Raw genomic sequence first — 21,854 nt, 5'->3', positions numbered from 1 at the left:
GTATTGTTACTTTCTGATATCGTGATGGAATTAACGCATTTTGCATTAAGCCATGTCCTTTAATCTTCATTCAATATTGCTGGTGGAATCTTTTTTATTGTTCCCATGGAGATGTGACCCGCCCCATTGTGGGTGGAAACCTTTGTTTAGATGGTTTTCATGGAGATGTGTCTCCACCCATTCAAGGTGGAGTTGCTTACTGGAGCCCTTTAAGAGGGAACCATATTGGAAAAAGCTTTAGAGCCACCAGAGCCATCAGAACCAACAAAGACAACGGAATGGACAGAACCCCAGGGAAGTTGGTGAGGATTATTGGAGAGAAGCTAGTAGACATCACCATGTGCCTTTCCAGCTGAGAGAGAAATCCTAAACTTCATCAGCCTTCTTGAACCAAGGCATCTTTCCCTGGATGCCTTAGATCTGACATTTTTATAGCCTTGCTTTAATTTGGACATTTTCACAGCCTTAGAACTGCAAACTTGCAACTTAATAAATTCTCCTTTTTAAAAAGCCACTCCGTTTCTGGTATATTGCATTCCAACAGCTTACTAACTAAAACAGGTACCTAAAATTAATCATTTGTATAATAAAAAATGACTGCAGCATCTTATTCTTGCAATAATAACATACATTTATACTTCAGTTCACAGAATTTCACCATATAAAGGACACAAAATCTGTCGCTCCAAGTAACCTATATTTGAAAGTAATATGCAAAAGTAATACGTCCAATTAAAAGTTTTTGCTCATATGACAGTTAGGCATTGTGTATATGGCAGTAGCCTGTGTGACTGTACCATCATCAATTACCCGCAAGTTCAAGAATAACACACTGAAATACACATTTGATAAGTCATGCTTCCAGAGGCAAGATGAAAGCCAACACTGATTAGCATATTTTGGACAAATTCTCAAGTCAAAGCCAAACTCTGGTGCATCCCTATATAACTCCCAAATTCTCAGCCCATCTTGAGAGACGTTAGAGGCCCCACATAAAGCCTGTAATCATCTCTTCTTTTCCAGCTCAAGGCCCAAGTCCAAGACAACCTTTGCAGCACAGGAGTTCCTCAAAACTTCTGACTTCTAGCATGGGACATAAACTGGTTTTCCTCGCATTAGCATATTTTAAACCCCACCTTCAAGTGTTTTTTGAGAGTAACCCAAAGAGATCTTGTACAGTCCATTTAAAAGGCCTCCTGGAGGTCAGAGGTCATGACATCCCACTTGAGAGATTGTTCTGGAAAGCTGTGGTCACAGATAATCATGTGCATTTTTGGCTGGAGCCCAGAAGAGAAAATCTGGCCAGTGCATCTGGAGTCCAGATTTATGTAAACTGCTCAGAGAGCCTTCTTTGTGAATCCAGGTTTTATACTGATGCCGAGTGGTCTGCTTTTTTTGTTCTATTTTTTGGGTGAAAGGTCTAACACTGTTGAGGCTACATCTTGGAACATGGGAAAACAAGTCTTTTTGCTGTTATAAGGCAACTCTGATCTTTAAAAAGTTTTAACCTTCTTTCAAAATATAAGGTCGTTGCTTTTCAGTTTGCTGGAGTTTTCTAGTGGGAAATCCAGGTAGGAAGCATCTGGGGAGGGCTGATTCCCGGGGAGGGGGCCCTGGACAAGGGGCCGTTCCAGTGGTGTGCACAGATGCTGCTCATGTGTGTCCCTCCCCAGCTCTAAAGTTCACATCGGTAGCTTAAAACAGGCCTCAGTGGGAGTCTTCACACCACTGAAACTGGCAAACACTACAAATCAGGACTCTTTCCCTGAAGGGTCATTTGTTAGACATTTACCAGCACTCCACTGGGTAGGCCTAATTAGATTGTGGAGTCAGATAAAGGGAGAGGAAAACACTTGTTAAATTTTCATCATTGTCAAAATCACAGGTAATTTTGAGTGTTTACTATGTGCACAGCACTGTTCTGAGGCTTTTTAGAGTGACTCATTTTATTCTCAGAAAAAAAAAAAAACATTCTGAAGTATGTACTATCATCAGCCCATTTTAAGAGGCATGAGGTAGAGTATTTATCGCCTTCCAGGATTAGGAAATGGGTGATGGATTATCTGTTTGGATTTGGACAGAGTAGTTTGGATTAAACTTGGACAGGGCACCTGGCCTGACTCAACTAGAGAAGAGTTTTCCATGGTGTGCTAATCCCTCTCACTTCCAAACCCATGACCCACCTAGGGGCAGGGACTATCTGCTGTATCTCTGCGACCCTGCTGCAGGCACACGGCTGCCCACAAATATTCCGCACCCCACCCCCATCCTTCCAGATACAAGGAAAGGCTGCACTTCCCCACCCATCCTGGAAGTCAGGCATGGTCAGGTGACTCACTCTGACCAGTGAATGTAAGTGGAAGTGACCTGTGTGTCCAGGCAAAGGCTTGAAGAACCAGTATAAGCTTTGCCATTTTTCCTCCTTTTGGAGCCAAAGAGACTAGCAACACTCCAGATCACGGCTGTTTCATTGTCACTGACCCACAATGGATCAGTAGCAATGGAGAGAAACAAATTTTTGTGCATTAGGTCCCTAAGAGCCTGGGACTACTACCACAGCATAACCAGCCTATCCTGACTGATACAGTTCCCAGTCCCCGGAAAGGCTTGGAATGGGATGGTCTCAGTGAATGGATGAATGGGAGCAGGGACAAGGACATAAGTTCTCCTCTGGGCTGGGGGAAGAGGAAATAGCTGGGGCCTAAGCTCACTCTCTCAGAGGCCTCTGTAACCAGGCTGGGGTGAAAGACCAGATCCTTTCATTTCCTCTGGTCACAGCTCATGCTGGACCTAACATCTTTTGCCCTGATTCTTCCCCCACAATCAGTACTGATCAGTGCACAGGAGATGGGGCAGTCACAGAGGGGTAAAAGGTAAGGAGACTAAAGCAGAGACAGAGATGGGAGATAAATATGGCGACAGCCGTATTTACCACCATATTTCTCACCAGGCAGTGGGTGAGAAACCAAGAGAACACGAAATCAGGAGACAGCAAGGAAAAGGAGGATGAGAAATAGGGAGAGAAAGAGACCGAGAGACAGTGGGAGGGGATGATGAAGGGCCAATGGAAGCAGATACGGGACACAATGGGGACGAGGTGGAAGGAGACAGAAGCCCTGGAACAGGAAGAAGTGGTGGGGAGTCACAGAGAAATGCCCACAAGGAGCCAGGGACAGACGGAGGGGCTGAGCGCCCCTAGTAGTTGCTCCGGGAATCTTTGCTGGTGGTGGAGCCGGGCCCAGTGCTGGAAGCCGGGCCAGTGCTGGAGACAGGGCCACCGCTGGACTCCGACCCTGCACCTCTGCTCTCCGCATCTCTAAAGCTTTCCTGGCCCCTGCTGGATGCCATGTACCCAGTGGAGTCTGGGTAGCTACCAGAGCTGACAGGTCTGAAGGTCACGCGGCCACCACTAGAGCTGAGGGCCTTGGGGGTGCTGCGGCTGGACACCGGCTCCCCACTGACGCTGGAGGACTGGAAGGTCGTGTGGCCTTCACTGGAGCTGGGGTCACCGAAGGTGGTACGGGCGGAGGCCTGGCCCACGCTGGAACTGGGGACTCCAAAGGTGACACGGCCAGTGTTGGAGCTGGTGGCCCGGCCTCCGCTAGATGCCAGGATGCCAGTCCTCTGACTCAGGGTGGAGCCGGGGTTGATGCTGGGGCTCCTGGTGGCTGCCACGGGCGTGCCTGAGCTGGAGAAGCCCATGCTTGGCGCGCTCTCCGCCTTCCTCATCTCGTTCAGATCCTTCTGGTGCTGCTCCCGGGCCTGCTCCCGGGCCTCCAACTGAGACAAGTTGGCCAGTGAGGGTCCCAAGGAGGAGTGAAGCCCTTCCCTACCCCCGCCCCAGCAGACTTCCATTCTCACCGATTTCATCACTTGGCTCAGCAGCTCCTCCTTGCTCATAGGATAATCATCTTTGGCCTCAAAACCTGGGGGGTCCTCTCTACAGTAAAGGGAAGACTGGGTGAGGACAGACTTGTGAGCTCCTTGGCCAATGGCACCTCAGCACTCTGCCCAGAGTCCCTGAGCCAGCGCCGAGTGCTGCTTCCCTTCCAGTCTACCCTGGGCCCTATCTTCCCCTACAACCCCCTAGAGCCCCTACTCCTTCCAGCCTCCCCAAAGCACACACTTCTCTTTCTAACTCTCCCCAAGATCATGCCCACCCTTGGGTCCCCCAGAGCTTCCTAGAACCCTCCAGCCCCATGGGTCCAGTCTGCCCCACGGAATCTCCTTCCCACTCCTCCCCACCTGCCTTGGACCTTGCTCACATATTGTCCGGAGGCTGAGGTGGGGGTAACTTCTTCCGAAACTCCTCGGTGCTCTGGCCAAGCACCATGAGGGCAGCGTTAGCCAAGCTGGAGGAGGTGTAGCCCTGGAGAGTGGATGACCCAGTGGTACCTCAGCCCCAGGCCCCAGGCCCCAGGCCCCCGGAGCCCTGCCTCCCCACCCACCCACCTTGAAATCGCTGAAGGCCTGGACCGTCAGGAGCTCCATCAGCCGCTTCTCGATGAGACCCAGGAAGAGGCTGATTTCCCGGTCTCGCATCCGGTTCCTGACCCCGAGGAGCTCGTTGATGACAGTGCTGTCACAGTGCGCCTTGGTGAAGAGCAGCTGGATATCTGGGAGTCAGGGGTGTCAGGCTGTCAGGGATCTGGCGACCCCTGCAGGCCAGGCTTCTCCCCACTCAAATCCCCACTGCCCTGTTTTATGGGGACAGGAATCAAGGCTCCCAGGTAGAGAAGGACTTGCCCAAGCAGACCCAGGAGGCAGGAAGCTATCACTGGCTGCATGGTCTGGAAAGTAAAAGCCGAGACAAGCAGGAGGAAAACCTGACAGAAGCACCCTCACAGTGGGAGACTTTAACACACCCCAGTTAAAAGGAGATTAACCTCTGTCTGACCCAGCAGTTCCTGGTGATTCCGGATCTGGGGATCTCTAGAGAAACACACCTGTGCACTGAATGGGGTGATGGGGGTGGAGGTGGGGGTGGGGGGTCTGAGAAGCCTCACAGCAGCGTTAGGATTTTCTAAAAATTTTTCTGCTCTGGAAAAAAATTTAAGTTGCAAATGACTGGATGAGTCATTGACCTCAGTGCATGGTCCACTTGGATTTAGTTAATTAACTGGTCATTGTTAATAAAGTCATTACGTACCCCTGACCTTGACAAAACCTACATCCAGCTCTACAACAGCCACACCACCCATCCCTTTGCCTCCGGCACCCAAGGAAACCACTGTTCTTAATCCTGGGTCCACTGGTCCCTTACGCGGCCTTTAGTATAGTTTCATTGCATTTCCATGTATTCGTAGATCTAGATATCACTTTTATATTTTAGTTGGGTTTAACTCCACAGAAGGAGTTCTCAGCAGCATTGTTTTTAACGGCAGACAGTGTGAACTGACCTAAATGTCATCGACAGTGAACTGACAAACTTTATAACAGCCATATTAAGAAACACCAGCCACGAAAAATCAAGAATGAGATAGCACTCATTTTTCTAATTACCAACATTCATTGATCACCAAGATATTACTGAGTGAAAAAGAAGTACATAAAACCATGATATATGGAAGAGCACACCATTTATGTAAAAAAAGAAAAGGAACCAAAAAAATGATACATTTTATCTGAATAGATAAATATTTGTCAATTCAGAGAAAAAGCTCTGTAGAGATTAACCCAGCCTGCTTAATGGTCTGGGGATAGTCTTTGGGAAAGACAAAAAAGAGCAGGATTGAAAGGTGGTTGTAGTAGGCAAAACAATGCCACGCACACACACAAAGACATCTATGTTATAATCCCCAGAAGCTGTGACTATGTTATGCCAACATGGCAGAGGGGAATTAAGAAAACCGACCTTAAGAGAGAAAGATTAATTTGGATTATCCAAGTGGGCCTGCTATAATCACCAGAGTCTTTAAAACTGGAAGAGGGAGGCGAGAGAGGAATTAGAGAAGGAGCTGTGATGATGGAAACAGAGGTCAGAGGGATGTGATTCATCCCGCCATCGTCAGCTCTCAAGATGGAAGGGGCCATGAGCCAAGAATGGACGCAGCCTCTAGACCAGAAATGGCAGGGAAGCAGGTTCTCCCTACAGCCTCCAGAAAGGAACAGGCCTGCCAACACATTGACTTTGGCCCAGTGAGACCCATATCGGACTTCTGACTTCCAGAACAGTAAGATAATAAATCTGGATTGTTTTAAGCCACTACATTTGCAGTCACTTGTTACAGCAGCCATAGGAAATTCAGGCAGTGGTCAAGAGGACCTGGCCTGTAATGTTTTTACTTTTGATAATGATAATATGTTTCTCGTGGAGTAATTTAAAATTAAATTTTTGCAAGTAAAAAAAAAAAATTGAGGGTGGGCCACAGTGGCTCAGCAGGCGGGAATGCTTGCCTGTGATGCCAGAGGACCCAGGTTCAATTCCCGGTGCCTGCCCATGTAAAAAAAAAAATTGACAAATAGTAGAGACAACAGATAACAAAAGATTAGTAGAATGCTCACCTCCTATGCGGGAGACCCAGGTTCAATTTCCAGACCATGCATACCCCCCCAAAAAAAGATAATAAAGGATTAGAAAAACATCAATTTTTTTTTGCCTCAGGGTATGTTTTATTGAAACTGTACTCATGATTTGCAAACAATCTCAAAAATCCAAGCCAGAAACACTTATTATCTTCACATCCAATAATTATAACAACCTACATAGGAATCAATAACTTCAGCTGTTAAATAATTTGTTAGAATGAAAAGTAATGTCCGCTGTGAAACCACTTTTAAAAATATATTTATTTAAAATAAATGAGCTTCGCTCACGGCTCTTCTCTACTCCATTTTTCCTACAGACTGACACGACTGTTGCCTTTATAAGCTGTTTCTATTTTGTTCATAACAGTTATTTTAGAGGGATGATTTTTTTTCTATCCACTCCCCCTCAATTAAAATCCCCACTGTCATCTCATACAAACTTAGATGACCAAACTCCAATGTAAAGTGACTGCATATGGATTTCAAATAGATGTGAGAGTAAAATGTGCCCAAAGGTGAAGAAAGACTTGCTCAAGAGAACCATAAGCCTTAGCTGATCTGATTATTTTCTTTGGGAGGACTGTCACTCCATCTAGGATGTCATCGGCATCCCCTGGCAAATACGTGTGTTCCAGGTGCCCCTCAGCTATAGCAAGTCCCTGGGGCTTTCAGCTCACCCTTATAAGCAAAGCAGGCCCTTCATGAATGCTTGCAGGATAAATAAATAGTGAAAGAATGACTACAGAAGGGTTGTGAGGCAGCCTGAGAAATAATTACAATACTTCATGATACACCACAAATACACCAACACCCATTCCTATCAGTCCAGCGTATTATTACTTACTTTCAGTCAGGCTGCTTTTAAGATGAGAAAATAAAAAAGGGGTGGAAGATGATCTAAGAGGACGTGAGCTTAATGGTTTCTCTGCACTTCTACCTTCTACAAGGACAAAGGCAAGAGCTATCTCAAGAAATGATAAAGCCTCAGTGCACTCTGCATGGTTATAGGAAGAGAAATCAAGAACTTTTTTAAAAAATAAAGCAAACAAACATTACAGATGTATACTATTGGTTACTATTCTGTGCCTACCAGGAAATAATTGCTCTGACCAGCCTGACGTGGATGTCAACCATAAATGCAACCTACCATCCTTAGCAGATGATTTTTAATTCCCCCAAACACAACATATAAGGGACGTGTTGGGAAAACAACAACAAAAACAAATACCAAGGTGGGCCACAGTGGCTCAGCAAGCGGAGTTCTCACCTGCCATGTCGGAGACCCGGGTTCGATTCCCGGTGCCTACCCATGTAAAAATGAATGAATAAATAAAGAAAGAATACCAAGCCCCTAAACCCTGCCAAGGAAGTGAACAGAACCAACTAATAATTTTCCCAAAAGATATTTCACATCCTGAAGAGCCCATCCTTTTCTATGGCTTAAAGTTGTACCTAGCTATTAGGGATAATGAAGTTTTCATTGTTTACCAGCCACAGAAATATAACAACTTAAAGATGCCTAAACAAGGCTATCATAATCCTTGATTTATTCTATTTAATTAAATCTGATACTAAACTCCATAGACAGTTTATAGACACTGAAATTTTATTTCTGAACTCCCACAGAAAATTAAATGGGTTTGTATAGATATTTTTATAAGACACAAGACATAATGAAAAATCCATTCCTAGAGGACTCAAGAATAAAAATTAATATCTACCACTGTGAAAATTAAACCAGTTTATTTTAATACTCAACTGATTATAGCAAAAAATGTGTTTTTAAAACCCTTTGTTTAATCAAACTACAATTCTAAGATTGCTTCAGAGACTCAGGAGATTTCAGATGAGAGCCAACTAAAGAAAGACAAGGGTTTCAAATTAGACAAACATCAAATCCCTGATATTGACAATCCCCATATGTGATGTGACACAGGAAAACTAGCAGGGGCTAAACGCTGATGGGGCTGCTGATATGCCGCCCGAAGCAATAACAATGTTGAAGGCAGCCACACAGGAGCTACGCTGCAGCACAGGAGAGCAAGGCTGCCGTGGAATCCCAAAGAAGTCTGCCCAGGAACAGGAGGAATCCATGCGTGGTAAGGACAGGGTGCAATGGGAAACAGGCTCACCTTACACTACCTCGAGCACTACGGAAACTTTTACAAGGCTGAATATGGAAGTCTTCAATCCTGCAAGGATGTGGAACTCCAGCTACCCTTAACACAAATGGTCTCCAGAATTGCAAGTTACCTGTGAGGGCTCCAATCAGCGGCAAAATTAAGTAATCTACAGAGAATAGTTCCCAAGAGGTGTTCATTGAGGAAAAAGAAGAAAAAAAGAAACTAAAAGGTAAGCATTAAATATTTTTAACCAGACAGAGATCCTGGAATGAGCTGAGACTCAGCATCAAGGGACTGAGAAAAACCCTTGAATGAGCTGAGAATTAACATCAAGGGATTGAGAAAACCTTCTCGACCAAAGGGGGAAGAGTGAAATGAGACTAAGTGTCAATGGTTGAGAGATTCCAAACAGAGTTGAGAGGTTATCCTGGAGGTTATTGTTACGCATTAAGTAGGTATCACCTTGTTGTTCAAGATGTAGCGGAGAGGCTGGAGGGAACTGCCTGAAAATGTAGAGCTGTGTTCCAGTAGCCATGTTTCTTGATGATGATTGAACAATGATATAGCTTTCACAATGAGACTCTGTGAATGTGAAAACCTTGTGCCTGATGCTCCTTTTAGCTACTATATCAACAGAAGAGTAGAACATACGGAATAAAAATAAATAATAGGGGGAACAAATGTTAAAATAAATTTAGTTTGAAATGCTAGTGGTAAATGAAAGCGAGGGGTAAGGGGTATAGTATGTATAATCTTTTTTTTCTCTGTTATCATTTTATTTCTTTTTCTGTTGTCTTTTTATTTCTTTTTCTAAATCGATGCGAATGTTCTAAGAAATGATAAATATGCAACTATGTGATGATATTAAGAATCACTGATTGTATATGTAGAATGGAATGATATCTTAATGTTTTGTATGTTAATTTTTTTAATTAATAAAAAAAGTTAAAACATATATATATCTTTTTAACCAGAAAGAGATGTTATCATCTTTTCAGACCTGCACAGAAAAGGCCCAGAAAGTAACCGTGTTAATTCACCAAAGAAACTGCTGTAAATTTTTAACTGCGAAGATCATACAGGCCGTATGTAGAAGTACAATGTGTGACAACAGTAGCATGAATAGCAAAGGGAAATGGAAACGTGCTGTTGCCCCCCACCCCTGCTAACAGCCCACCCATACTGCCCAGTGCCCCCAAGGAAAAGCCCTGCTGCCTCGGACTGGCCCACGTCAGCCAACTCCTCACCCGCCCCTTTTGCACTGCCCACCTGCAGGGTCCCTGAATGCACCTGGTGTGTTCACCTCAGTGCCTCTGGCCGGCCTGGGCCCCTGCTAGGAGCATCCCTCTCTGCCCCTTTGTCAGTGAAATGCTCAACCTTCAAAATCATCCTCATGCATCACTACTTCCCTTCCCCTGAAACCTTCCCTGTCAGACATCTCTCGCAGGGTCAGCTTCAAGGGCAAGGGTGCTCAGAAGATCTCTTGCTTGGTTTGCTGCTCTGCAGTTGCCACCTGGAGGTGCTGGACAATTTTTTAACAAGCAACCCAGCATTTTCATTCCACACCTGGCCCCACAAATTATGTAGCCGGTCCTGTCCACCGACCAGACTGTGTCAGGGCCTTCTCTCCGCCACAGGGCGCTGTCTTCTCCATCCTCAGTTTGGGTTACACAGCCTCTGCCCATGCCAGCCTCCTCTCCTCCCCTCCATGCCAGGACCGCCAGACCAACCACAGGGCTTGGCACTGAGGGTCAGGACAGAGGGGAGGAGGGTCGCCCAGAACTGAAGTCTTGCTGGGCATCACCAGGCAGATTGGGAGCTGGTTCACCCACACGCATGCAGACACACACACACACACACACTTTGTCTCTCTCCATCTTCAGCTTTCCATTCATCATCCCAGCTCATGCTCAGCACAGCCCGGCACAGTAGGTGCTGCCTGCTCCGTTTTCAGAGGAGGAAATGGGCTCAGCAAGAGGAGGCCACCCAGCAAGACTCACAAATGATGGAGCAGGGATTGAAACCCAGCGCAGCCTGACGCTTGAGCACTCTGTGCGCCACTTCCCCGGAAAACAAAAACTAGAGGAGGAGGTGGGTGGAGAAGGGACGGGCGGGTAAGCGAATGCACCGGGTCGCCCGTGGGATGCTGGCGTCTGGCCTGTCCGGGGCGAATGGGAGGGGATCCGCCGCAGGCGCTCACCAGACTTGAGCTTCTCCAGCTGCCCCCTCAAGCCCTGGACTTGCGCCTCGAGGGCCTCGGCCTCGGCGTGCACCTGGTCCGCGCGCTGCCGCAACGCCGCCTGCTGCCGCTCCAGCGCCGCGCTCCGGCCCTCCTCGCTGGCGCGCGCGAGCCCAGTGGCCCTCTGCATCTGCGGGGGCGGGAGGCACGCTGGGCGGGGAGCGGGGTGCGGGGAGGCCCGGAAGGGGGAGCAGGGGGGGAAACCCCGGGAGAAAGGGGAAGGGCGGGGGCAGTGGGAAGGGCAGGGCTCACGCACCTCCTTTATCTCCTCCTGCAGATACTCCAGCTCGGAGTTCTGCTCGTTGATGAAGTTGAACTCAGCGAAGTTTCGTTCCTCGACTGGGGCGAGAGCCGGTTCCAGAGAGCCAGAGAGGGAAACAGGCAGAGGGAGGGGGAACCAGAGACAGAGAGACACACAGGGAGACGAGAAAGAGACATTGAGAAAGCACGGAGAGAGTCACAGAGACGGAGAGACAGACAAAGACCCAGGGGACACAGAAATTCAAAGTCAGGGTCAGATAGAGCGACAGACAGAAGATCCCAAAGATTCGGAAATGCGTAGAGACAGAGATACAGACACAGAAATAGAACGAGCGAGAGAAGATAAAAGAGACGCGGAAAGAGAAAGACCAAGAAACAAACGGAGCAGGGACACGGAGAGAGAGAAAGGAGAGGGTCACGCGGTGGAAGTGAAGATTTGAAGGGCCACCCGTGCCGCAGGAATGGGGCGGGTGGACAGACATAGTGGAATCCGAAAGGAAAAAAACGATCCAGAGGGAAAGAGAAGGAGGGGGACAGAGAGACCGAGAGAGGGAAGGATGGGAGGAGAAAAGGAGGGACGGAGGGAGGAAAAGATGGACCCGGGGATGGGGAGAGATGAGGCCCAGTGCACAGGGGTGGGGGCCTTGGGCCAGAGGCAGGGAAGGCAGGAAGCCTCCCAAGCAGATTCCTCCATTCCTCCCTCCTGGGGGGTCTTCTGGGCCAGGCTGGGGACTGGGGTGTCCAGTGACAGGTGGACAGTCTGCCCTTGATGCAGGAGGCACTGGGGGGCCTTGGCATCCCCTTTCTGCCCTCACCCAACCCCAAGCCCCACTCACACTCCAGGTACTTCTGGACCAGTGTGTCAGGGTCACTTTCCCCGGTCAGCTGGGAGAGCTTCTTGAGCGTGTCCTCATATCGCAGCACCAGCTTCTCCTGCGAGGTCTTCCGGAGGCCTTCGGCCACCTGCCGGGCTGGGGGCAGGCAGTGCAGGGAGACAGGTGGGCGCGCAGGCCAAGGGCGGAGGGGGCGGGGCCGGTCTGGGCTCTGCCCCGCCTCCCCCAAGGCCCCGCCCCCAGCCAGGGCCTCACCCCGTTGCTCCTCCTTTTCCACCATGGCCGGGTCTGGCTCCCGGTCGTGGTTCTTGAGCTTGAGAAAGCCGTGCAGCTGGTTCAGGTGCGCTATCTGCCGCTGCAGGGCCTGCGCCTCGGTCTCGTTCTGAACCACCTCCTTCTCCGCCCTCTCCCGCAGCAGGCCCATCTTGGTCTTGGCCTCCTCCCTGGGGGGAGGTCAGCTTGGGGTCAGGGTGGAGTCACACGGATGGGGCGGGTTTATTCTCTAGTCCTAGGGATTGGGTAGAGTTAGCCTGGGGCCACAGGGATGGGGTGGGGTCAGGGTGGAGTTTTCCAGAGGTTACACAAAGCTGACAATTTTCTAGGTCCTACAGCTGGGTCAGTACAAGGCTCTGGGTCGAGTCAGGGCCAGGGTGCTGGGCCCCATGGAAGTGGCAGCAAGGTGGAGATAATGGCACAGCAAGAAAGCATCCCTAGAACCCAACACCTAACCCGGGTGATGAGGTCATCACGGCCTGGGGATGTGGGAGGCTTGCCCCAGCCCCGTGCAGGTGCCCAGCTGGACAGGTCCATGACACCACCACCGTGTTAGCACATTCTCTGTTAGGGGACCAGGGACACCCCAGAAGCCTCAGCCACTCAACACATTGCAGCCACCTGCAAATCCAGAGTGCTCTTGGCCTACTTCCCAGGCCACACAGTCCCAAGTCAGAGGTCTTTGGGTCGGCAGATTCAGCAGGCCAGTCTCCGTGGGGGCCCCTGCTGCGTTCCATTCCAGTTCCCACCACCACAGCCCACTTGCCTCTACCCAAAGCACCACCACCTTCTTGTTCTATTTTCTTTTCAGGTTTACTTTGTTCAGTCTTCCTTTGTGGAAACCTCCCCTGACAGCCACCAGCCCCAGCCTCCAGTGACCCCTCCACCCTCTGGTGGCAGCCCCTCAGGGGTCCTGACAGTTCCTCTGAACCTTAGGCCCCATGCCTGAGGGTCAGGGAAGAGGGAAAGCCGGGGGGTGGGGAGGTCACTTACCACAGCACCTCCTGGATCCCCACTGTGGCCCCGTGAAGTCAGTACATCTATTATTGCCATGTCACAGTGGAGAAAACTGAGACTCAGAGCGGGGAAGTGACCTCCCCCAGGTCAGCAAGGAAGAATTGGAGGCACTGGCTGGTCTGTCAGACCCTGCTCTTCCCTTCTGGCTGAGGCCACCCTGCCCTTGGCCCCGGCCAGGCTGTCCATCGCCGAGAGGTTGTTGGAGGGGAGATGGGACGGAGGAGTTCCTGGCAATGCACAAACTGACCAGCAAGCCCTCACTTGAGGGATTTGGCTGAAAGGCTGAGCTGGGCCAATCAGACTCCCTCTTTCCGAATTTGAATTTGGAAATACCAAGGCAGCCAGAAACAGAAGTGAAAAGGTTGTCAGGCTCAGGTTATAATGAGTCAGAAATTATAAGTGAGCTGGAGTTAGCACAGGTTCTCAGCAAGCCCAAGCGTGGATGGGCAGAAAGTGTGAGCCACGGTGGAGGCCCAGCACAGGTAAGAGATCAAAGAAACCAGAAGGTAGATCTGGTCCATGGCTGATATCGTGAGGACTTGCAAACCTTGAGTAAGCTGAAGCCATGAAGTAGAAGCAAGATACTGAACAGAACATGAAGAAACCATTTGGCACAAGAGAAGAACAGAGTTGAAACTCAGAAAAGAAGCAGAGATGAAGTAGGAAAGAGATCGTAGAGCCTAGGGGAGCCCCAGAGACAGAGAAAGAAGCCAGTTGTTAGAGCAGCTTCAGCTTCTCAATTCCATACACCAGGCCTCATTACCTCAAGGGGGCCTGAGAGAATCTCTGTCCATTTCCCCAGTCCTCTGGATCCAGATCTACCTGAACCCAGCTGAGATCTTAGTCTTCTCACTTAATGTGAATCTGCTGAATTCCTCCTTTAATCTTAAACTGACTTGAGCTGGATTTCTGTGACTTGTATTTGAAAGAGTTTTGCTAATCTACCCTTCCCGTCCTTTGTCCTATATCTCTCTGGTTTCCCTCATGTGGGTTTATTGCTAGCTCTGGGCCTTGCCCAGTTAACACTGGGGGATTATTCTGAAGTGGAAAGAGGTGGTCTTACTTAGACTTGGGTGAAGAAAGACACACTGGAGGAACCACAAGAGGAACTCACTGAAGGGCTGGGATCTTATCTAAGTTGGAAAGAATTTCCAAATATTTATACCCAAGTCTTCCTCACATTTTCCAGAAAACCGATGCCCAAAGAAGGTGGTTGCTAAGGAGCCCAGAGTGACACGGATAACCCCAGGAAAATCCTTGTCCACTTGCCACGGTACAATACTTTATTCATCTGGGAACAGAGGGGCTTCATAAACTGTCACCAACAGAACATGATATGATGAGATTTGGATTGTTCCATTCCCAAGAGATAATTTGCATAAGTGATGACAAGAAGAGAAATAAAGATATGAGATTTACATCAGTTCACATCTTGGCCTACAACATTCAAAGTTGTGCCTGCTCGCAACTTTGTAAGACAGTAAAAACACACCCTAATGCATGTGATAAGTGGGGTCCAAAAAATTCAGTCCCATAAAATAAAAGTCAAATCATTGAGACATTAATGGAAATCAATAGTGTGACCAAAATAAAGACAGTGAATATTATATTGTACATGCTGACCACACATGCACTGAGAAAGTCCGAATAATCAATGGACCATTACTCCTTAGACACACATGCCCAAACCAAAAGGTGAGCACTTAAGGACATTCCCTTTTTTTGTAGTACATTCTCTTTTGTCAATAGTCGCTGAGCAGGAAAAGGGAGCCAATCACCAAAGCAAATCTATTTACCTTGGGTTTTAGCAGGAGTCTACCAGAGTTTTTTAAACAATAGACTAGAACAAGGGTCAGCAAACTACATCTGCAGGCCAAATCCAACCCACTGCTTGTTTTTGTACAACCCATGAACTAAGAATGGATTTTATATATTTAAATGGTTGGGGGTGTTGGGGTTTGGAGCTGTATGTTCCCCAAACTCATTCCTGTGGGTTTGAACCCACTGTAAGTAGGACCTTTTGATGATGTTACTTCAGTAAAGATGTGGTCATCTCAAACAGGATGGGTCTTATTACCTGAGACCTTTAGAAGTGGAATGAAATTCATACATAAGGAGAGAAAGCCACAGAGGGACAGCCAGACACTGAACATCAATGGAACCCAGAGAAGAGAGGCCAGGAAATGCTGCCCTATGCCTTGCCACGAGGCAAGCCAAACACCAAGGACACCAGCAGCCAGGCCCAGAATGCCAGCCTTCAGGAAGAAAGCAGCTCTTCCATGACACCTTAACTTGAACTTTCTTTTGGCCTCAAAACCGTGAACAAATAAACTCCCATTGTTTAACTGGACCCATTTCATGGCATTTGCTTAAGCAGCCCAGAAAACGGTAACAGGAAGAAAATCAAAAGAATATTTTGTGATATGTGAAAAATTATATGGAATTTAAATGTCAGGGCCCATGAATAAAGTCCTGCTGGAATCAGCCATGCCCATTCATTTGCATATTGTCTATGGCTGCTTTTGCACCACCACAGCAGAATTTAGAGACAGAAAGCACATGGCCCAAAAACCTGAAAATACTTACTAACTGGCCCTTTACAGAAAAGGCTCATGGACCCCTGGACTAGAGGCAGTCTGGCTCCAATGTGCCCCAAATGAAAATGGAAGAGCTGGGTATAAGAAGTCATTCAGGCTATAATGGGAGGTAGGTCACCTTACAAGGGGGAGGGGCAGAGACAGGTGGTGTCTTCGACTGCAGAAGCGCCTGCTTCTGTCCTAGGTCTGTGGGATAGGAGGGCTGTCTCTACCACTGGGGTGCAAGACGTGGGACCTGGCCCGCAAAGCTGGGTAATTGGTGGGGGCAGGAGAAAAGAGGTGCTTGATGGAAAAAAAAAAGTCAGTCCTGACCACTCTCTTTCTTGGGTTCTGAAGCTTTTTGCCCATTGCCTGGGGTACTGAGTTAGCTGGGCCCTGCCACCCAGGCTGTCTCTCCTGGGACCCTACCTGATGGTGTAGGCGGCAGTGGAGGAGACGATGAGGCTACTGACCGCCTGTCGCACACGCTGGATCTCCTGCCCAGGAAGAGAACAAAACAAATGCCATGGCTTACATGGTCATCACCACTAGTCTTTCCGTTAGGCCCTTGTGGTAGTATATGGTAGCTGCATATACCCCAGAAAAGGCCTTATTCCCTTAATCCATTCCTATAGGTGCAGACCTGTTGTGGGTGGGGGCTTTTGATTAAATTATTTCCATTGAGATGTGACCCGCCTCATTCGGGGTGGTTCTGATCCTCTTGCTGGAGTCCTTAATGAGAGGACAAAAGCCACCGAGAAAGCTCACAGGAAAAGCCTCAGAGTAGCTAAGAGAGGAGGCCACTGAAGATAGAAGCTGGAAGTAACTAAACCTGGGAGAGAAAGAGCAGCAGAAGCTGACCGTGTGCCTTCCCATGTGACAGAGGTGTCCTGGATGCCGGCAGCCTGTCTTCAGAGTCCAGGTATCTTCCTATTGATGCCCTGACTTGGACATTTTCATGGCCTAAGAACTGTAAATTGTAAGCCGTGCTGGTTTGAATCTGTTTGTGCTCCAGAAAGGACCATGTTCTTTTAATCCATTCTTGTGGGGTAAGATTTATTGTGGGTGGGACTTTTGGTTAGGGTATTTCAACTGAATGTGACCCAGCCCATTCAACAGGGGTCTTAATCCTTTACTGGAGTCCTTTGTAAAGAGAATAAAAGACTGTAAAATTCCAGAGAGCTTAGAGAGAAACACCCTGGGAGAAACAAGCAAGAACCTACAGGAACTGAGAGATAAAAGCCACTGAAACCAGAATCCAGGAGAGAAGGACCAGCAGACGTCACCATGTGCCTTCCCATGTGACAGAGGAAACCCAGATGCTATCGGCCTTTCCTCAAAGATACCCTCTTATTGATGCCTTAATTTGGATATTTTTCATGGTCTTAGAATTGGAACTTGTAACCTAAGAAATCCCTAGTGTTGAAAACCAGTCCATTTCCGGTATATTGTATTTCAGCAGCTTTAGCAAACCAAAACATAAGCAAAAACAGCCCTGCAGCAAGCAGTGGGGACAACCAAAGCAATAGGCTGAGCCCCCAATCTTGTTTATGAACTTAATCCTGCAAAGGATAGGCAAAGCCTACTTAAGATTAGGCCTAAGAGTTACCCCCAAGAGAACCTCTTTTGTTGCTCAGATGTGGCCTCTCTCTCAGCCAACACAACAAGCAAACTCACCACCCTCCCCCTGTCTACGTGGGACATGACTCCCAGGGGTGTGGACCTTCCTGGCACAAAGGGACAGAAATCCTAGAATGAACTGGGACTCAGCACCAACGGATTGAGAAAACCTTTTCGACCGAAAGGGGGAAGAGAGAAATGAGACGAAATAAAGTGTCAATGGCTGAGAGATTCCAAACAGAGTCGAGAGGTTATCCTGGAGGTTATTCTCATGTATTAAGTAGATATCACCTTGTTATTCAAGATGTAATGGAAAGGCTGGAGTGAACTGCCTGAAAATGTAAAGCTGTGTTCCAGTAGCCATGTTTCTTGATGATGATTGTATAATGATATAGCTTTCTCAATGTGACTGTGTGATTGTGAAAACCTTGTGTCTGATGCTTCTTTTATCTACCTTATAGACAGATGAGTAAAACATAGGATTAAAGATAAATAAATAATAGGGGGAACAAATGTTAAAATAAATTTAGTAGGTTGAAATGCTAGTGATCAATGAAAGGGAGGGGTAAGGGGTATGGCATGTATGAATTTTTTTCTGTTTTCTTTTTATTTCTTTTTCTGAATTGAAGCAAATGTTCTAAGAAATGGTCATGATGATGAATATACAACTATGTGATAAAAAAAAAAGAATGTTCATTTTGTAGGCTGATTGGTTTATTAATTAAAAAAAAAACAAACAGCCCTGCACTTTCCCAATAAGAAATGGAATTCCTGTGCCTGCAAGATATGGGCCTTTCTAAATAGCAACTGTCCAGAAAGGGATTTTAAAGAGGTATGAAATAAAAGGGAAAAGCCAAGTGCTGAGCCAGAAAGCTGGCTCAGAAAGCTCCTTCTGGTGAAACGCTTAACCAAAAATATTCCTAAGATTAAATTCAAGGTCAGTCCTCCCTTGGCTGTAGTAGCAAAGTCCACCCTTGGTCACAAGCTCACAGCTGGCCATTCTCGGGCCTGCTCTATGACTGGCCTGGAGTCCAGCTTTCTGGAGAGAGGCTGCCAGTTTCCAACCGGTTGATGGTTGTTCAGAGGTCTAGAGTGTGTGTGTGCATGCTCGCCTAGGGACCGTCTTGGCGGCACAGATTTCAGCGGTTTATGCTGGAGTGTGGGGATCTGTGAATTTACTTGGGAAAAATAAGGTACATCTGAAGCCTTAATTAGTCTCTATGGAAACTGTGCATTTCTTTCGACTATGAATATGGGCAGCAAACTATAGACATATTGGCAGTATCAATGGCTTTGTCTACCAATAGATATGAAAATATTGTAATATCACAGTTGTTGCAGATATCTTAAAATATTGTGAATACTTATTATTTGAAATTTTGTGAATTATTTTCCCACCTCTAGATCTTGTTATTATTTAATATGTCGATGAAGAAGCATCGATATTACTATAAAAAAAAACAAGCGAGAAAGCAAATTGCATATAAACGGAAGTATAACAACCTAAATGTTTTTCAAATGAAGAACAGAGACCACAAGGATGACCAAAAAAAAAAGAATTAATCCAGCTTCTGACTACAATAACTTGGATAGAGATGTAGCTACAGTTACCGATACACTCAGAAAAGAAAACAAACTGCAAACAAATCTACAAGATTTGGGAGAGGAAGGTTCAGCTGTAGCAATACACCTACATTTGTGTGTATTCTAGGACTGAGCAAAGGAGTAAATATACTGATGCTGTTAGGAACAAGCCTCCCACCAGAGGAGAGGATAGATGAAAATATGGCATTGGGAATGTTCAGGAAAAAAAAAACAAAACAGTAATACCAGGTTGGAATTAGAGATATCAACATGAACTCATGATTTAAAAATATGTGTTTCCTAGCTCTGTGCACTGAAAGCCCTCAAAGTAATGAAATCCCAGGAGCAATGAGGATGCTCAGTGCCTACCTCTTGGTTTCTAAATCAAGGTTTCTAAGTCTCCCTTAGAAAGAACCTGGACTCCTTAGAGAAATAGCTAATTACGGGGTCGGGGCAGAGCAAGTACAAGTATGGCAAGTATGCCCTTGTGCCAGAAAGTAACAACGTGCTCCAAAAAAAGGAAGGGGGCACGTCCAAAAGATCCAGTACCAGTTTGAAGTGACTCCCACTAGCCAAATGTGACAATCTGAATATCAAAATGAATAATGATTCATTTTGAATAATGGATTATAACCCATAAACTAATGTAAGACAACATGAATGCTTACTGCTATTACGTAAATATACAGGGGCATAGATGTTCTTCTTTAGGTAAAATGCAGATGAATTAAAAAGAAAATCACCATTTTGCAGCCATTACAGCACTGTGTACTCAGGCACGAGTCATTACTGGATGCCAAAAGGACTGAGGGAAGCGTGTTGGGGAACAGGATATTTAGTAGTGTGCTGATCTGAGGCTGTTAAGGACCCCATAAAAGACTGTTCTCTTAATCCATCCCTGGGGGGCAGACCTGTTATTGGATGGGACCTTTTGATTAGGTTGTTTCCAGGGAGACGTGACCCAGCCCAATCAAGGTGGAGGCCTTTAAGAGAACTCACAGAGAGAGCTTAGAAAGAAAACGCCAAAACGCCCAGAGACATTTTGGAAGCAGCCACTGAAACCAGAATCAAGAGAGAACCGTGTGCCTTCCCACGTGACAGATCCCAGCCGCCTTTCCTCGGAAAAGGTATCTTACTCTTAATGCCTTAATTTGGACATTTTCATGGCTTCAGAACTGTACATTTGTAACCTAATAAATCCCCATTGAAAAAGCCAACCTATTTTTGGTATATTGCATTCCAGCAGCTTTAGCAAAATGAAGCAGTTAGTCTCAAAGAATCTGCCCGCAGACTAGTTATTTGCTGCATCACAAAGGGGAGGATGGTAACTTCGCACCAGAAAGAAGTGACCAAAGTTAACGTCACTAGTTATGGGACAAAGAGACATCGTTATGTCTCCTCCTGATGCTCACGAAGGATATTCCCCCCAAAAACGCAGAACCTAAATCGCACCATGAAGGAACATCAGAGAAACCCAATCTAGGGATATTCTATAAAATAACGGGCCTGGACTCTTCCAAGAAAGTCAGCCTCATAAAGACAAAGACTTGGGACGACTCTTCCAGATGAATGGAACCTAAAGGCCCAGAACAACCTAAGGCAACCTGGGCTCCTCAGCTGGAACCTGGGGCAGAAAAAGGAAATTTCTATAAAGGACATAATTTGGACAGTTGGTGAAATTTAAGTAGGAGCAGTTTAGAATCACATCATGATTAAAGTTCCTTACTTGGATAACTGCACTGTGTTTACGTAAGAAAATGGTCGTGTTCTTAGGAAATAGACACTAAAGTACTTATGAACCTGTCTACAATTAATTAGCAAATAGTTCAACAATCATAATAATTATTGTCAGCAAAAATAATAATTATATATACACACAGACACACAGAGAGGGAGGGGGAGGAAAAGGGAAGGAGAAAGGAGGGAGGAAAGCAAATTATCAATAGTTGGTGACTCTTGATGAGGTGATATGGGACTTCTTCGTACTATTCTTGTACCTTTTCTGAAAACTTGAAATGCTTTCAAAATAATTGTTAAAAATTAAATAAACAGCAAATGTTCCAAGAAATGATCATGATGATGAATATGCAACTATGTGATGATACTGTGAATTACTGATTATATATGTAGAACGGAATGATCAAAATAGGAATGTTTGCGTTTGTTACATGTTTTTTAGTATTTGAAAAAATAAAAAGTAATAAAATAAATAAATTTAAACAAACATACATTTGATCCAATAAAAAAATTAAACAGTATGAATTTTTTTCTGTTGCCTTTTTATTTCTCTTTCTGAATTGATGCAAATGTTCTAAGAAATGATCATGATGATGAATATGCAACTATGTGATGATATTGTGAATTACTGATTATATATGTAGAACAGAATGATCATATGTTAAGAATGTTTGTGTTTCTGTTATAGTTTTTAATTTTAAAAATTCATTAAAAATTAAATAAACAGTATGAATTTTCTTTTCTTTTTATTGCTTTTTCTGAATTGATGCAGATGTTCTAAGAAATTATCATGATGATGAATATGCAACTATGTGATGATAGTGTGAGTTACTGATTATATAACAAGAACGAAATGATCATATAAGAATGGTTATGTTTGTATGTGGTTACGTATCATAAATAAAAAATAAAAAATAAATTTTACAAATTAAATAAACAGATGAATGGATAGATAAAATGTGGCATATCCAAACAAGGAAGAGTACACAGCCATGAAAAGAAATAAAGTGCTGTTACAACATGGATGAACCCGGAAGACAACATGTTGAGTGCAATAAGCCAG

General features: G+C 46.1%; 1 protein-coding gene across 2 annotated transcripts in view; it reads right to left on the bottom strand.

Moving 5' to 3' along the window:
- Window positions 1-21,854, bottom strand: part of ODAD1 (outer dynein arm docking complex subunit 1) — a 29,354-nt gene continuing 7,500 nt past the window's right edge. Inside the window, exons 7-15 of one of the 2 annotated variants that reach the window (XM_077131286.1) lie at window positions 16,280-16,347; window positions 12,240-12,427; window positions 11,988-12,122; window positions 11,147-11,229; window positions 10,852-11,020; window positions 4,453-4,616; window positions 4,266-4,369; window positions 3,862-3,940; window positions 1-3,780 (exon numbers count right to left, since the gene is read on the bottom strand). In XM_077131286.1, coding sequence (XP_076987401.1) covers window positions 3,196-3,780; window positions 3,862-3,940; window positions 4,266-4,369; window positions 4,453-4,616; window positions 10,852-11,020; window positions 11,147-11,229; window positions 11,988-12,122; window positions 12,240-12,427; window positions 16,280-16,347 — 1,575 coding nt within the window. In that variant the 3' untranslated portion in view covers window positions 1-3,195. The remainder of the gene's footprint in view (window positions 3,781-3,861; window positions 3,941-4,265; window positions 4,370-4,452; window positions 4,617-10,851; window positions 11,021-11,146; window positions 11,230-11,987; window positions 12,123-12,239; window positions 12,428-16,279; window positions 16,348-21,854) is intronic. The other variant, XM_077131285.1, reaches the window with a different exon arrangement.

This window comes from Tamandua tetradactyla, chromosome 16 (genome assembly GCF_023851605.1).
Source record: "Tamandua tetradactyla isolate mTamTet1 chromosome 16, mTamTet1.pri, whole genome shotgun sequence".
Classification (NCBI taxonomy): Eukaryota; Metazoa; Chordata; class Mammalia; order Pilosa; family Myrmecophagidae; genus Tamandua; species Tamandua tetradactyla.
This window is presented reverse-complemented; position numbering and strand designations above follow the sequence as displayed.